This window comes from Carlito syrichta, unplaced genomic scaffold, assembly GCF_000164805.1.
Source record: "Carlito syrichta isolate Samal-C Ts95f unplaced genomic scaffold, Tarsius_syrichta-2.0.1 Scaffold308870, whole genome shotgun sequence".
In the NCBI taxonomy this organism is placed as follows: domain Eukaryota; kingdom Metazoa; phylum Chordata; class Mammalia; order Primates; family Tarsiidae; genus Carlito; species Carlito syrichta.
In genome coordinates this window covers 1,069,604-1,086,616 of record NW_007252966.1, presented here as the reverse complement: position 1 = coordinate 1,086,616, position 17,013 = coordinate 1,069,604, and the positions used below count along the sequence as shown (strand labels likewise).

The following is a 17,013-nucleotide window of genomic DNA, read 5'->3' as shown; positions in this document are numbered from 1 at the left end:
TCAAAAGAGCATCTTTTTCCAGTCCTCTCAAAGCTTGCCTTGAAAGTCATGAAAAGCTACTCCATGTTCAGCCCAGTGCTAAGTAGTCTCAGCAAAACAAATAGAATTACAAGCTACGGTATTTTTCTTCAGAGTTTACCATCTTGATGAGCAGATTACCTGTACACAAAAAGTATGCATATTAATGATGATCATTTATTAACTGTAAAAGAATTTAAAACATGAGAAAATTTGTTAAATGGCAGCACAGTAATTACAAAATTCTTAGAAATGCTTCTCAACTAGACTGTACATCAGAATTATCTGTAGTGTTTTTAAACAACTAAGATTTCTGACCCTCTCCTCCAGACCTGCTGAAAGCAGAATTTCACTCCTTTAATCCCAGTGATTTTTGTACATCCAAAGATTTATTGCATTTATTGTGAAATATCTCTCTACATACTCTATAAAAATGTCTCTAAGGTGGATAAAATGAGTTATTTATCTTTTATGCACTGGTTGATTTGTTCCCTTTCACTGTGTCTACAAATTTAATTGGTACAATAAATTTTAAATTACTAAGTAGCACTTTAAAAAAAAAATTTCTCATTTGTCTCCATAAACCATTTGTAGGATATTATCTCAAGATTGACACGCTTCCAGGGACACAGTCTAGAACAACTCAGAATGATTCAGCATTTGACTTACTGCTGTAGTCTTTCCTACAATACAGCCTCTAACAAAAGTAGGCTGTCCCAAACCCTTGGTAACAGTAGTTTACCTATATGCCAAGAAGGTTGGAAAAGCATCCAAATCTGCCTGTGGCATGTGCTTAGACAGACTTCAAGGAGTTTGTGCTGTGAGGCCTAAAGTTCTTATGAGGTTATCCAAAAAACAACAAAAAAAAACATGTCAGCAGGGCCTATGGTGGTTTCATGTGTGCCAGATGTGTTCATGACAGGATCAAACATTTTTTCCTTATCACTGAGCAGAAAATTGTATTGAAGGTGCAGGCACAGAGTCAACCAAATTTAAAAATTAAATTCTGAGTAATAGTTTTAAAAAAGGGGTAACCCCCTGGGGTCCCCTCCCACTGTGGAAGTTTTTCTGTCCTCTCAATAAATCCTGCTTTCAAAAAAAAAGTTAAAAAAAAAAAAATATTGACACTAGAATTGTAGAGTGTTTGGGATGAAAGGGGTTAGCTGGCCCCTCTGCCTCATCCTGGCATTTTACAGAAGAGAGCTCTAAGGGTGCTGAAGGAAAGTGCCTTATGCTCTGATGCAGAAAGCAGCAGAGCTGGAAGTTAACCTCATATGTTTTCTAACTCCATGGTGTTGTTCTTTCTCCATTACTAAATAGATCTTCACACCAGAAGTTATTTGAATAAAGTATCAGGCTGAATTTTAAGGAAAAAAATATAATTGGTTCTTAACACTACCAGCAAAAGCCATCTTTTTTGCTTGGCAAATACAGTCCTCACATACATAGTAATTATTCGCTGCTGGCTGCACTTGGGGATTGCTAGTAGAGATGGAGTCTCACTATGTTGCCCAGGTTTGTCTCAAACTTGTGGCCTCAAGTGATCCTGCCTCAGCTTCCCAAAGTTCTGGGATTATAGGTGTGGGCCACCATGACTGGCCACATAATACATTTTTGTATTTAAAGAAAGAGCTTTATTCCAATCTTTAGTGCATACTTTCTATGTAACAGACATTGCCCTTGACTCTGCTGACAGACAGGAGTCTTAGTTTACCTACTTCCTACTTCTGTGACCTTGGCTAAGTCATTTCACCATTATGAACCTTGGTTTTCTCATCTGCAAACTGACAGTGTTAGGGTTGATGATGTTTAGACTCTCAGGTATATTATTTCATTAATTTAAATTGAATATTAGTTTATAAGTGTTTATTATTTAGATTCCAAGTCAGCTATGTTTGTTGTTGGGAACTTGAAGATGAATTGAGCATGGCTCTTGACCTTTAGAATCTCATAGCCAACTTGGGAGATAGATTTAATAGCTATAGTAGAGATATGTGAAATGTGCTATAAGATCTTGGAGAAATAGGCACCTAACTCATTCTCATGCTTCAAAAAGGAGGTTGTTTATTGTCCTGAGACTGAAAGGAGTTCTAAAATGGATGGGAGAATTCTATGTCAAAGCAGAAGCAACGTGGAAGGGGCTGTGCTAGACCTGACCATGATGTGTTTGGATGACTCCAGGTAATCCAGTGTGACTATAGTCCTTGTTTGCCCCCTTCTGCATTACTGTTTCCTGCTTCTAAGTAAATTGTTGAGTAAAGCAGAGATGGCCTCTAGAAAGAAGTGGAAGGCCATATGATGAAGTATATGTAGTTCTGAAGAGTTTCACATTTGTCTGGTGGAAACAATGAACTACTGGTGACCTTCCTTGGTTGACTTTCAGGATATTAAGTCCACTTCCCCTCTGGAAGCAGGAGTTCAGCCTCAGGGTAACTTGCTAACTCCACTGATATCAGGGGAGTCTTTCAGTCCCCGCTTTGTCTTGCTTTAACAAGAGCACTATTTTCTTTCCCTTTCTGTCTTCTCCTGTCACAATGATTCCTCCCATTTGGTCAACTCTTGTTTTTTACCTACTGCAAACTTCATAGTTCATCACATATTCTTTCCATTCTCAGTATGGAATTCCCCCCACCACATTATCTGTAAGATATTAAAAACTGAATGACTGTGTGATCTATGAATTGAAAGATGACAAAACTTGTACTATGAAGACTTGGTAAGAGTTACTGCAGAGAGAGAGCGCACATGCATGCCTTACAAAGACAGTGGCAGTGGAAAAGGGAAAGAGGTAACATGTTGGAACAAAATTTAGGAGGTAGAATTGACAAAATCTGAAGTGGTTTGAATATTGTTGAGATAGAGAAGGAGGCTTAGACAACCCAGACAACCGGGTAGAAGATGGGTTAAAAATAAAGGGCATCGACTCTCTGAAGAGAGAAGAAGGAATTTGACCTAGAATCCACAGGGAGATACTAATTATGAACAGAAAGAAACCTCTTTTCACTGGTGTGGGAAAAAAGGTCTGGTTGAGAGGAACGACCCATCCACTTGCTTGATATTCTCTGAGTTGCTTTGCTAAAGGATGTGGTTATGGAGCTTTAAGGCAGCAACCTCCTCTTTGTCTCACCTTTTTCTCAGGAGCTTGTAGGCTTCTTCAGCCCTCTTCCTCAGAGTGGAAACCAGTGAGTGACCTTGATAAGAAAGCTTAGGAAAAAACCCTGTTTTCCTTCATTCTTACCTTCTCCATTGGTGACTAGTTGAGTAAGTCATGACACTCCTGCAGGGCAGGCTTGAGAAGGTAATGAATGATACCTCTTCAGCCTCAAGCCAAAGCTGGCATAGCTGATCCAAATTATGAGGCATCCCTCATTATTTTTTATATATTCTATCACTCCCCTTTTCAAAGTATGGCTTATGGACTAGTGCCAGCCCATGTACCATGCAGACATAAGTACAGAAATTGAGAATATTTGCTTAAAAAACAAAAGGCTTATTCTTTACTACAGGTAGTTTGAGAAGTGTTGCTTCATCAGACAACCCTGGAGGGAACCAGATTGACTGAAGTTAACTGAATGATATTTGAACTCCTTTTATGTGCCAGGCCCTGCTTGAGACCTTGAGTATTCAGTAGTGAACAAATCAGATAGCCTTTCAGTTCTCCGTGAATTAGCTCTAAGTGGGAGAAACAGACAATAAATAAGAAAGAAAATGAATACATAATAAAGTAAGGTATAGGTAATAGGAAGAAATTAAAACCAGGAAAATGATAGTTACTGGGTGCTACTGTGGATTAGATGGTCAAGGAAATACTTTTCTGAGGAGGCAAGAGTTGGACTGAGACTTAAATGATAAGGAACTGGATACAGAAAGATATGGACAAAGAACATTCTGGGCAGAGAGGGCAGTTAGTGCAAAGGCCCTAAGTTGAGAAGGAATTTGATGTGGTTCAAGGTCCTGCAAGGTCTCTGGGGCCAATTGTGATCATAAGAGAGGAGTGACTCAGGCAGAAGTTGAGGAGGTGACAGGAACCAGGTCTGCAGAGCTTTGCAGGCCAGGATGAACAGTCTGGATTTTACTCAATCCTCACTGAAAAACCTTTTAAAGGTTTCATGCCTAACCTGTTTTGTGTTTTAAAAGATTACCCTGGCTGCTAATTGGAAAACTCGTGTGTAGGGAAGCAAGAATAGAAACCGACAAGGCAGGAAGTTGGTGTGGGTGAGAGTTAGTAATGGCTGGGCCTGTAGTGTTAACTGTGCAGGATGGGGAGAGGTGGACAGATGCAGATAAGCTTTAGTAATAGAGGAGATGGGATTTAGTAATGGGTGAGACATGATAAAGACAGAAGAAAATCAAATGACTTCTGGGATTTGGGTTTGAGCAATTGGGTGAGTGATGTGGCTGTTTACTAAAATGAGGATGTCTGGGGAAGACCAGATATTGATAGAGATTGCCAGGGGCAAGAGTTCTTTTAGGGCCTATTTATCTTTAAGCACTTTTTAGATATTCTAATGTAGATGTTAAGTGAAAAGTTGAAGTCAAGTTGAGGGAAAAAGTTAGGGCCAGAGATAAATATAAGGAGGGATCCAAAGAAGCCATAATTTATTTATTTAAAAATTGTGTATTGTTTCTTACATGTTTAAACTTCAGTCACCTTCAAAGTATTCTCCATTTGATGCAATACACCTACTGAGACACTTTTTCCACTGAGCAAAAATTTTTGAACTGTCAATTTTGATGCCTTTTAGGGCTTCTGCTGATTTTTGTTTGACAGCTTCCACATCAACAAAACACTTCCCTTTGAGTATTTTTTTCACCCAGGGAAACAAAAAAAAAAAGTTGCTGGGGCAAGATCAGGTGAATAGGGAGAGAAGGGCATGGAGGTCATGCCATTTGGGTCTAAAACTGCTGAACACTCAGCACAGTGTGGCAAGTACACTTGTAAACCACCTATCATGAAATGGGCAAATGCATAGAAAAAAATCTCCAAAAAGCATTCACTGGTGTCAAACACAGCCTCTCACAACAATGCTAGCTGGTACACTGATGCTGACAGGTTTCTAGTACACTTAGCTAGCAGGGTAAGCCTGTGCTACAAGGGGCTGCCCCCCAAAAAGTAATTCTGGGCTTTTTTTAAGACCCTCTCGTATTTAGCTGTCGAAGGTATTTTAAGCCAAGGGATTGACAAGGATACTTAAAGAGAGTGTTTTATAGTTGTATGTATATGTACTGCTTTATTTTTTAGTAATGTTCAAAATGACTTAGTTTAGAAGAAGAAAGCACATATGATTGATATAGTGAGGGAAAACCTTGAGATCAGAAGCGTGTTTTAGCTGAGAGGAAAAAAAAGAGGAAAGGTTAAAGGATAGTAATCTTGATAAAGCAGATGTGAGGGAAGGGAAGAACAGAAAGAATAGGAAGAGACTTTGTTGTTTTCTTTACTGCAGACTGCAATGGTTTCAAAAAGGAGATTTTTAAGGTGTAGGATATAAAGAGATTAATATTTTAAAAGCAGAAGTGCAAATAGTGGACTAGGCCTAGTTATGTTATTGCAGTTTGATGAAATGAGCCAGAGATCCTTGGCACTGTGGAGATCAAGAAATGGGGCTGGGCATGGTGGCATATGCCTGTAATCCCGCACTTTGGGAGGCCAAAGCAGGAGGATTGCTTGAGCCCAGGAGCTGGAGACCAGTCTAGGCAACATAGACCAAATCTCTACCCCCAAAAATAAAAAAGTTAGCCAGGCTGGTGGTATGTGCCTGTAGTCCCAGCTACTCAGGAAGCTGAGTCAGAAGGATCACCTGAGCCCAGGAGGTCAAGGCTGTGGTGAACTGTGATTGTGCCAGAGCACTCTAACCTGAGTGATAGAGCAAGACTCCAACTCAAAAAGAAGAAAATAAAAGAAAAAAGGAAGTTAGAGCATTGGGTAAATTGTTCTCATGAGTATTGAGGTTGTCAGGATAATGCTGGGAATGGGGTGAAGAGTTTCAGCAATAACACAAGATAACAGTGACAAGGAAAGATTCAGTTGCTAATAGCCTAGAAGTAGCAAAATAGGTGAGAAAGGGAAGACTTTCCAACAAAATTTGGCTTAGTTTACTCAGATCCCATGAATTGCAAACTTCTTCTATACTTTCTTACCTTTTCCAATGCTATCAACTTCACTCTACTTCCAGGGCATTTGTGCAGGTGGCTGTTGGTTGAGGAGGAATGTGCTTAATGTTTTAGGAATCAGTCACATTCACGGATATCTCTGTGGCCTTCACCGAGGAGGAGTGGGGTTGCCTGGACCCTGCTCAGAGGAAGCTGTGCAGAGCTGTGATGCTGGGAAACTACAGGAACGTGGTCTCAGTGGGTAAGAACATATGAATCTGGATACCTACCCATTGAAGTTTTTATTTCCTAATTCCTTTTTGGCACAAAAGGATGTTTTCCGACTATTCTAAGCATTTAGAGAAATTTACTTGGTAAGAATTGAAGAATGGTAGCTTTACTAAGTTGACTCAGAAATCCTATCTGCTCCATCTCATAAACCAGAGGTGGGACTGATTTTGCTTTCTGCACAATCACTGTGAGTTTCCAAGATACGATCTCTCAGTTGGAGCAAGATAAAGATCGTTGTATAATGGAGAATGAACTCCAAAGAACAGCAGGCATCATGACAAGTTACAAGCCCAGGCTAATCCATGAAAGAGGAATCTCTTCGGAAATGTTCCAAAAATCCTCTGGTCTGTCTAGAAAATAGTGGCTTCTGGGGTGCTTTCTATATGCTCTACCAGGATCCATTCACGTACTCCCCCTTCTGCCTCTGCAGAAGGTTATGGTTTTTCCTATCCAATGACTTTCTTCTCTGTACTCTTATCTTGTCCCATGTTTCCCCCACATTGATCTTGTATTATCTTTGCTTGGACTTAATTTTTCATTGAATATCCTTCTCGTGGCTCGCAATATTTAGTTTCCATTATTTCTTTTCATTCATATTCAGGAATTCATCCGTCTTGCCTCCTGAAGATGATCAAAGCTTGTGGTAGGACAAGATAGAAATAGATAAGGGTATAATTGACAGTTTTCCTAGAAAACACTTTGCCTGAATCAAAGTGCCTTAAGCATTTTCAAATGAAGTAATTCACTTTTAGGTATCTATCCAAAAGAAACAGTAACTTCAACTGAAAATAGTATACAAAGATGGTCAATATGGAATTATTTAAACAGTGAAAAAATTAGTTACTCACTAAATGTATCACAAGTGATTGGTCAGACATTGTCATGGATCATAGAAAAGTATGTAGCCATTAAAGTATGTTGATAAATAATTTTAATTAGGTGGGAAGATGAATGTGTACCTACTACGTAGAAACATGTGAAATTTCCATTTTGTAGTCAAAAGCAGACACTTTACAAAAAACACTGAAAAGAAGTATGCCTTCATGCTGGCTTTCAGAATTTTTCCTTCCTTAGGCCACAGGAGGGCCTTGGTTCTTGCCCCTTGACCGTGGCTCTTCAGCCTCCATTCTCAGCTAAGCCTGAGGAGTGAGGAGAGTGCTACAGAGCAGTAAAGTTGTTGCCTTCAGGTGGTGAATCCAGCATTTCCATTTTCTTTATATAAACCCAGTGCCTATGCTCTTTCTTTGTGCCAAAATTGCTCACTTGAAGGTCACCACTGAATTTTTGTCCTCTTCTTTTAGAGTATTTACTATTGTCAGTTTTACTGATGGCTTTTATAGCATTGGCCTTCTTTTAAAATTCTTTGTCTTGTATGAAATCATAGTTTTTCTGTTTTCCCTGGCTTTTCTCTTACTCCTTTTCTCTGCAGATCCAGTGGCTTCTCTGTGTTTCCACTAACTTTGAAAATCCCAAAGGGCTCTTTGCTTTTCATTCACTATACATCAATGTTTCTCCCTCACCAAAAGGAGACAAATTAAATTTCTCCTTTAGAGAAATTAAATACTAAGGAATAAGATTTTGTCAGGTAGTACTGTGTTTTTGTGGGCCACAAGCCAGTACATAGGTAAGATTTTTTGTGCCCCCTAAGAACCAGTTCTCATCCATTGGGGGCAATATTGCCCCTGATGAGAATGGTGTATGTGTACGTACAATTTGTATAAAGAGCTAGTACACATTTATTGGCTTCAAGTATCATTTCTAGTTTAATAACCCTTAATTTCCTATTGTATTAAATTCTATTCCGTGTATTTTCTTGTCTATGGGATATCTATACTGAAATATCCAGCGCTACTTTATGTTCAGTGCGTTGATAATTTTAAAAATTCTTTTCCTTTTAAATTTCCTTTCCTATTTCCCATTTTTGTCAGTATTAAAGTTATTCTAGTTCCCTAGTTTAGAATAGACCATTACTATATTAAGTTTCTCTCTTCCTGTCCTCAGTGTCTGAAAGTCTTTCACCAATTCTTTCTCTTTTTTTTGCAACCAATTCTTTTTTAACTTTAATTTCTTTTACATTTATCAATACTCTTAAATTCCACAGATATCACTCTAAAATTGATCTATTTAATGCTTGAATTATGGTAAAAATTAGTCAAATTGTTGCCATCATTTTTTCAAGCTTAAGTTAGATATCGCAAGTAGACTTGTCTGCCTTAAACATATTTCTTATCACATCACTCTTTGGATGAAAAACTGAAATTACCCTTAGCCACTGGCATCAAGTTTCTAAACTCTTTGTCTGGCATTCGAGGTCCTTGGTGGCCTGGCACTGTTTTCTACTGCTTCAAATTTACTTTCCTTTCTAGCTAATTCCATTCTCCTGAGGTATTCCATGCTTTTTTTTTTTTTTTTTTTTTTGCTCTGGAAACTTTGATTATCCCATGTTCTGATTAATTTTGTCCTTTAAGATTTTATTTGAAGACCATTTCCTATGTGAAATCTTTGGCTGCCCCTCCACTTGACCCCCTTCTCAAATTTTCCATTTATATCTCACAGTCTCAGACCTGATTACATATTCATTTTTATGCTTTTCTTTTAACCATTGGATCTACAGTTCTGATTTATTTTCCTTGTTCCCAACCACATTCCTGGAGAGAAGGCAATGTATTTAATACTTCCAATGCTATGGGTACATAGTCAATATTTGATATATTTAATAATTGACTGCTACAGGATTTACTTTTATAGTCTGTGGGAGAAACATTAAGGAAGCACAACATAATACTATAATTTTGACAAATCCTGTGAAGGATAGAACAGTGCCCTGAGAGAATAAAGGCACATGATGGGATGAGGGTTATATGTGTGTTGCTGATAGTTTTAGGAAAAGCCTCTGAAGTGACATTTAAACCAGGCACTAAAGGATTAATTGTTTAAGCAGGTGACTGGAGAGGGGAAGAACATTCCAGGCAGGGGGAACCATGTAAGGGGAGACCCAAAGACCTGGAAGGAGGAGTGGTGGGCAGGGCCTGGCTCACTCATGGCAATGAAGGTACTGGTAAAAAGTGAATTTATGTTAAGTTCTATGGGCAGCCATTGGATCAAGGAAATGGTATGCTCTGATTGACCCAGGATCACTGTGACTGCTTTGCAGAGTGGTTTACATAGGGGCAAAAATGAAGTAGGAGATTAGGTTCCAATTTTAAGTTCTGCTCTAGGTTTTCATTTTGATATAACATTGAACATAGTTGTTCAACATTTTGTTTTATGCATGTAAGATATAAAAGTCTCAAAATTTCAAAACTAAAAGTATAATATGAAATCAAATCACTAATAGTTTTTCTGTGTACTCTATACATATGTATTCATATTACAAATATATGTTAAAATTTTATGAGATTATGCTGTATTTTTTAGTTTGCTGTTTTACACAATATATGTTAAACAGCTTTTTTATTCCATGCTAACTACCTGTAAAAGAAGCCCTTTCTCTGTGCCAGCAGTTTCTGTTGTCCACTCATTCTTCATATTATGTTAAATATTAAAAATACTAATATCATAAAGTTTTACTACTGCTTATGAAAATATACCATTAGGCCGGGCATGGTGGCTCAAGCCTATAATCCCAGCACTTTGGGAGACCAAGGTGTGAGGATTGCCTGAGTCCAGGGGTTCAAGACCAGCCTGGGCTTGGTAAGACCTCGTCTCTTCAATAAATCAAAAAATAATCTGGGCATGGTAGCTTGCGCCTGTAATTCCAGCTAGTTAGAAGGCTAAGGGGGAAGGATCATCTGAGCCCAGCAGGTCGAGGTTGCAATGACCGTGAGTGAGGTTGCAGTGGCCATGAGTGTGCCATTGCACTCCAACCTAAGTAACAGAGTGAGACTCCAACTCAAAAAAAAAAAAAGAGAGAACATACCATTAAGAAAATTCCTCCTCCACTGATATTCATCATATGCCTACAATTTCTGCAGCCACTAGCCATTCCCAATTAGTAGACAATAGGGATGTTGAAGCAATATTCTTTAACTGTTTAATAATTTTGGCCCACCTCATGATTTCCCTGCTACAAGCTGTGCTGTTTTTCTTTTATCGTTTTTCTTTTTTATTTTTGCCATTACTTTTGAAATTTGTAAACAAAGTGATACAGTCACCTGGGTAAAGCAAGTTGTATCAACAGGCTTATAATGAAAATATTCCCAAGTTCTGCTGATCCTTCATCCATAGTGTGGCTTCTCAAAGGCCCTGTGTTTTAATCCTTTCAACTTTCTTATTGGGTTTGTCTTCATACTTCCAAACAGCATGTTTTTTCTTTCTCACTCTCTCTCTCTCTCTTTCTCTCTCTCTTATAAATGCATTCACGTGGTTTAAAAAAGAAGTACAAAAAGTTACACAATGAGAAGTTTTTTCATGTCTGTAACTTCTGTCTATCCAGGTTGTGATCAATCAGTTGGCTTTTATACAGCATCTGCAGTGAGTAATCTCATATAAATGTCATTTCACAACTATGCCTAGAAATTTGAAGAGTAAAACTTCCAAGCTGGAATGCTAAATGCATACATTTGTGATTTTGATAGATAATTGTCAAAATGTTTGTCCTTCATGATACCAGTTTGCACTCACAAGCAATGCTTATCTTCAACTTCTGATTGGTGTTCATATAACAGAAAATGGTATCTCAGTATCATTTTAACTTGAATTTATTGTATTGTGATATACTTTGAATTATCAATATTTTATATTTTATATTGATGTCCTTATTTCATAGATGAAGATATAGCTTTTTTATATTACCTCCCAACATGCCCAGCCTCCCAAGAATTTACGTTAGAGTCCTGTCAGTGATTAATGCTTACATTGCTTTGATGTTATAATAATTGTTCACTGTATAGTCAAGTAGTATACTATGATTACAGTTCCTTTTTTTTCCCCCTGAAGTGAATACATGCTTTTTAAAAATATTCCTTATTTGGGGAATTTTCATTACATGTGTTACTTTAGAGTTTTTAGTATTTTTTCTTATATGTATCAACAATTAATTAAATTATGTATTTTATTGACTGCTTACTGCTACTTCCTGTATCATATATATTTTTCTTAGTTTTTTAAAAATTTTGCTACAGCATATCCCTGAGTAATTGTTTCAGTAATTAAATTCTTTCTTGTCTGAAAAAGTCTCTATTTTTCCCTCCCATTGAATGGTTTGGGTATATAATTATAATTTCACAATAACTTTTTCTCCAAAACTGAAATTATTGCTCTATTAGTTTCACGTTAGGAACATTGCCAATTAGTAATTCAAAGTCAGTATAACTCTCATTTATTTGTACATAATCTGGTTTATCTGTCTGGATGCTTTTAGCATTTTCTGGGATTTTTTTTTTTCCTTGAAGTCCTGAGGGGTTGTTTTTGTTTTTTTTTTTTTTAATCCTAAAAGTGTTTTGGCTTTTTTCTCTTTTAATTTTTTTATTTTAAAGATGTGAGGTACAATTCAGGATTAGGTATACAAATATTCATTATGTGGGTACCCTTGTTGATGAGGTGTGTCCCCCCTTCCCCAAGGTACTGAGGTTTTAAAAGTTGTGTTCAGTTGGGTGTCTTTTCACATATCATTTTTAACATTCAGTGAGCCCTGAATCTTGAGTTCTAGGAAACTTTGTTTCTGTTATTTCTTTGATCATTTTCTCTCCCTTCGTTGTATCTTCACTGTCCTCATGGAACTCCTTGGAAATGGGCTTTTCTATTTTTCTGTTTGCCTATCCTTTGATATGCATTCTTGGAGAATTACTCAATCTCCCATCTTTACCATGTTTTCATTTTGCTATTTAACCCACCTAGATTACAGTTCTCAGGCTAAGACAGCCAGACACTCAACTATAAAGCAAATAACTTAAATTCTTTCTTTTTTTTTCTTTTTTTTTTTTTGAGTTGGAGTCTCACTCTGTCGCCCAGACTGGAGTGCAGTGGCCGCTCTCGGCCACCGCAGCCTCGACCTGTTAGGCTCCGGCAATCCTTCTGCCTCAGCCTTCCAAGTAGCTGGAAATACAGGCATGTGCTACCTCTCCCAGCTGATATTTGATTTATTGTAGAGATGAGGTCTCGCCAAGTTGTCTAGGCGGGTCTCGAACCCGCGGGCTCAGGCAATCCACTCACCTCAGCCTCCCAAAGCACGGGATTACAGGCTGAGCCACCAAGCCCAGCTAACTTAACCTCTTTCAACTTTGGTTTCTTCATGAGCTAAATCAGTATCCTCATAGTTCCCTGTCACATAAGATTGTGCAATCAGTGCCTGAGTGCTTCAGTCTTACACAGTAGGCATTACTTATGATTATCATCTTCTTTAGTCATTTTATTAATTTAGAATTATCATTTTCATAGTAGTGTGTTTATATTTTATTATTAGATTGTGTTTAAGTGTGATATCCTCTTTTGATTTCTCTGAGATTTTAATTAGCTTTTCAATTTTGTTTCCTCTGTTTACTATTTCTTGTGCCTCTCTTGTTAGTTTTCTACTTTTGTGGAGATGTCTGCTTATATATTTTTTTAATTGTCTGTTTATATATTTTTTTCAAAAATTTGTTTTCTCAGTATGATACTGGACTGTGCATCCTTAGCTGATGCTCAACTCACTTGGCACAAATGTGTATTCTGCTTTTGGGAATGCTTCTGCTGACTGGGCTTAGGAGTGAGGTAATAAAAATCCACATGGTAGATGGTACAGGCTATTTTTTAAGACCACCTCTTCATACCGGTAAATTATCTGGGCATGTCCTGCTTCTTCAGTTCCAGCTGTGCTCTATATGTTTTATCAGAACTCCCACTTCAGAGGTTAGCATGAGGCTTCATCCTGGGCACATACTGACAATTGGTTTTTTGGGGGTTTTTTTGTTTTTTGGTTTTTGGTTTTTATTGGTACTTTAACCAATCATATCATTGTGTGGTTCATCATTACTTCAACCTCTGCTTCTCTCTTCAGCCCAGTCAATACTTTTGCAACCTTTCTTTGATAGATCATTTATCTTATTCTCGAGGCTTTATATGGGACCACTTCTGTTAGCCACCCAATATTTTTGTTTTTAAAAGAAAAGGAAGGTTGAGAGAGTGATGCTGCTGATGGCAACAATTAGTCCAGCCATTAGGAATGCCTAACTTGAATTAATAAATGTCTTTCTTTATAATTGTTGATTGATTGATTTTCTGGGACACGCAGACTCCAGAGAAATGGAGTCAATACTCTCTTACTTTATAATTGTTGATTCTGCATTTGGAATTTGAATTTCTAATTTGAATTTCTAGGACTTCTTAAGAATATGCCTTACCCCTAAAGAAGCCTTCTCCTGTACATAATTTTGAACTTTACATTTTTTCCCCTAGTTTCTCCATCATTTCTATTCCAGCTATTCTTTATCATATAGGAGTTCCTGAACATTTACATTCTGGTGATGACAACCGTTATATCTCTCCAAGGTTATTGTGGATTTCTTCTCATTTCAGTATAATATTAGGTTATTCACTCCATCTGTTTTGACACAGATAAGTCTGGGGTTTTTCTTTTCCCTCCTATATACCAGAAAGTCTAAGCTCTGTATTCCTAGAACAGTTCTCTTGCAGGAGTTCCAGACCCATATATCTCATGCTTACTGAACAGTGTAACAAGAATTCTTCACCAACACCACAAATTAAGCAAGGCAGATTTGAGTTTATTATTTGTCTGCTTCCCCACTCTAGCCTTTTCTTCTTGTATTTCCTATCTTATTTTATAGCACCACTCAGGCAAGGAACCAGGGGAGCAAGCTTTGTGCCTCCTTTCCCTTGCCTTCCATGTTTAATTTGTCATCATGTGATCTACAACTTTCAACAACTATCATCCTTGCCATTTTTCTTCTCATTTACTATAGCAGCTGTCTCTCTAACTAAAGGCTGCTTTCCAGTGGTGTTTATAATCACAAAGTCATTCACTCCAAATTTCAGTTATTTAATAGTTTTCAGTCCCTACATGGTTTAGCCTTAAGATCCTTAGTATTAAACATCAAGCCCTTTTCTCCGGCTCCCATATTCCTCTGGGGCACACTGTTTCCTTTTTTAACCTCCTGCAAAAGAAGCTGCTTGTAGTTTTCTTGAACACATTATATTTTCTCTCCACATTTCACATTTTTTCCTTGTCATTTTCTTTCAGAAATCTTCCCAGGGTCCTACGGTTTCAGTTGAATGCTCCTACTCTGTGCTCTTGTGGCTGGTTGTGTTGTACTATTACTTGGTATAGAGGAATGTATAGTAAAAGACAGTACAACAGATGTATACACAACCAGCCACAAGAGCCACAGAGTAGGAGCATTCAACTGAAACCTTATCATTATTTGGTATATTTGTCTTTCTTCCCAGGAGGCATTAGCTTGTTAAGCTAAAGAATTTCTGTTTTCCTTTTTGTATCCCTAAAATCTATAAAAGTAGAATACCAAATAAAAGCAAATTTACTTAAAATAAGGGGAAGTGAAATGAAATGTTATTACTGGCAAGGATATAGGATTCATAGCTTTCTCTGGGATTAGTAAAGGAATACCTTTATTACCTGAGCTTAAAAGCTGAGAAAAAATTTCTGTCTTCTGTACCCGGGTCTTCTCTACTGAATTAATCCAAAGGACATGACTGTAAGCACAAACTGAACGTTTTTCTAGTTACTAAGTCTTCAGGCATTAGGTACTTCCATTCTGAAATCTTTAAATATATCCTTTATTCTTATCACTGAATTATCTTTGTTTCCTAGGAGACTTGAACGAAAATCCTGTGGAGCATCTTCCAAAAAAAAGGACTTCGGGATCTCTGTTACATGAGCTTTCCTGCTGGCTAATTTTGGAAGAGATGGCCAGTACAACAAATGGAAGTCAGGATTGTATTGTGAGTTTTCCAGGGGAGGTGTATGGAAAGTCTGAACTAGATCTGTCGCCTTGTCAAATGTGGGGAGAAGCATCTTCTCACATTTCCAGAAACAAGAACAGTGTGTTGACTCTTCCAAGTGATGATTTCAAAAACATTGAAAGTGAAAAATATTTGTCTTGGAAATTCCCACGCCAAACGGCTACACAAGACTCTTCAGTGAAGTTCCATAAGGGTGAGCCTCAAGATCCTCTGGAAAGCAAACATATCTTTGTAACTGAAGAAAGCACAGAGAGAAAAGTAATAAGGGTGGAATGTTCTTCCATGGACCATTGTTCAGAGAACCTTCAAGTTAGACTTTTGTCTGAGGTAGCAGAATTGGCTTCACCATTGTACAGTGGTGAGGCAATTTGCCAGAATGGTCAATTGAAAGAATCTTTGGATCCCTTTAACTGTAACTGCAAAGGCATTTATGGATGGAAATCACACTTGGTCAGTTGTAGTCGGCAGGCAGCTCATACAGAGGAGAAACCCAGTAACCATAATGACTGTGGGAAAACACTGAACATCAACCCAGATGTTCATCCATATGAGAAAATCCTCACTGCAGAGAAACTGTACAGATGTGATCAGTGTGGTAAGGACTTTAGTCAAAGCTCAAAGCTACTGCTTCACCAGAGAGACCATACAGAAGAAAAACCCTACAAATGTGAGCAGTGTGGGAAGGGCTTCACAAGGAGCTCAAGTCTGCTCATCCATCAAGCAGTCCACACAGATGAGAAACCTTATAAATGCGACAAGTGTGGGAAGGGTTTCACCAGGAGCTCAAGTCTGCTCATTCATCATGCCGTCCACACAGGCGAGAAACCTTATAAATGTGACAAGTGTGGGAAGGGCTTTAGTCAGAGCTCCAAACTGCATATCCACCAGCGAGTCCACACTGGGGAGAAGCCCTATGAGTGTGGGGAGTGTGGTATGAGCTTCAGTCAGCGCTCAAACCTGCACATCCACCAGCGAGTCCACACAGGAGAGAGGCCCTACAAGTGTGGTGAGTGTGGGAAGGGCTTCAGTCAGAGCTCAAACCTTCACATTCACCGGTGCATCCATACAGGAGAGAAGCCTTACCAATGCTATGAGTGTGGGAAGGGCTTCAGCCAGAGCTCAGATCTTCGCATCCATCTCAGAGTCCACACTGGAGAGAAGCCCTATCACTGCGGCAAGTGTGGGAAGGGATTTAGTCAGAGTTCCAAACTCCTCATCCACCAGAGGGTGCATACTGGGGAGAAGCCCTATGAGTGCAGCAAGTGTGGAAAGGGCTTCAGCCAGAGCTCAAACCTTCATATCCATCAGCGTGTTCACAGGAAAGATCCCTGTTAAGTGATGTGAACCCACTCAGGTCTTCAGAGTGCTCTTACTGTAAAAACTGTTAAATATTTGTAATATCATTCTTACCTTTATAGTTTAAAAGGAGATGGTAAGGGGTATTCAGATATGTTCCCTTACTGAAAAATTATCCATTCATTTGAAGTATTTAAGTACCAAGCACTTTGTTATACTATATAATGAATAGATTGTTCTGGTTTCTCAGGTGGGTAGAATGAAAACTTCTGTACTTTGCAATTCAGCCAGTGTTATTAGAACTACCCAGCATTTTTAACTGCAAGAACTTTATATTTGTCCAAACAGGGCATGTTTCCCTTTGTTGACATTCTCTGAGAAATTGAAACTCTGGTTTCTCTT

At 38.2% G+C, this 17,013-nt stretch overlaps 1 protein-coding gene across 3 annotated transcripts in view; it reads left to right on the top strand.

Moving 5' to 3' along the window:
- ZNF239 (zinc finger protein 239) overlaps positions 1-17,013 on the top strand; it is an 18,241-nt gene extending 1,228 nt beyond the window's left edge. Inside the window, exons 2-3 of one of the 3 annotated variants that reach the window (XM_008066257.1) lie at positions 6,244-6,366; positions 15,164-17,013. In XM_008066257.1, the coding sequence (XP_008064448.1) occupies positions 15,259-16,650 (1,392 nt within the window). In that variant the 5' untranslated portion in view covers positions 6,244-6,366; positions 15,164-15,258 and the 3' untranslated portion in view covers positions 16,651-17,013. Of the gene's footprint in view, positions 1-6,243; positions 6,371-15,163 lie in introns of those variants that run through there. The other 2 variants (XM_021716673.1, XM_008066258.1) reach the window with 2 other exon arrangements.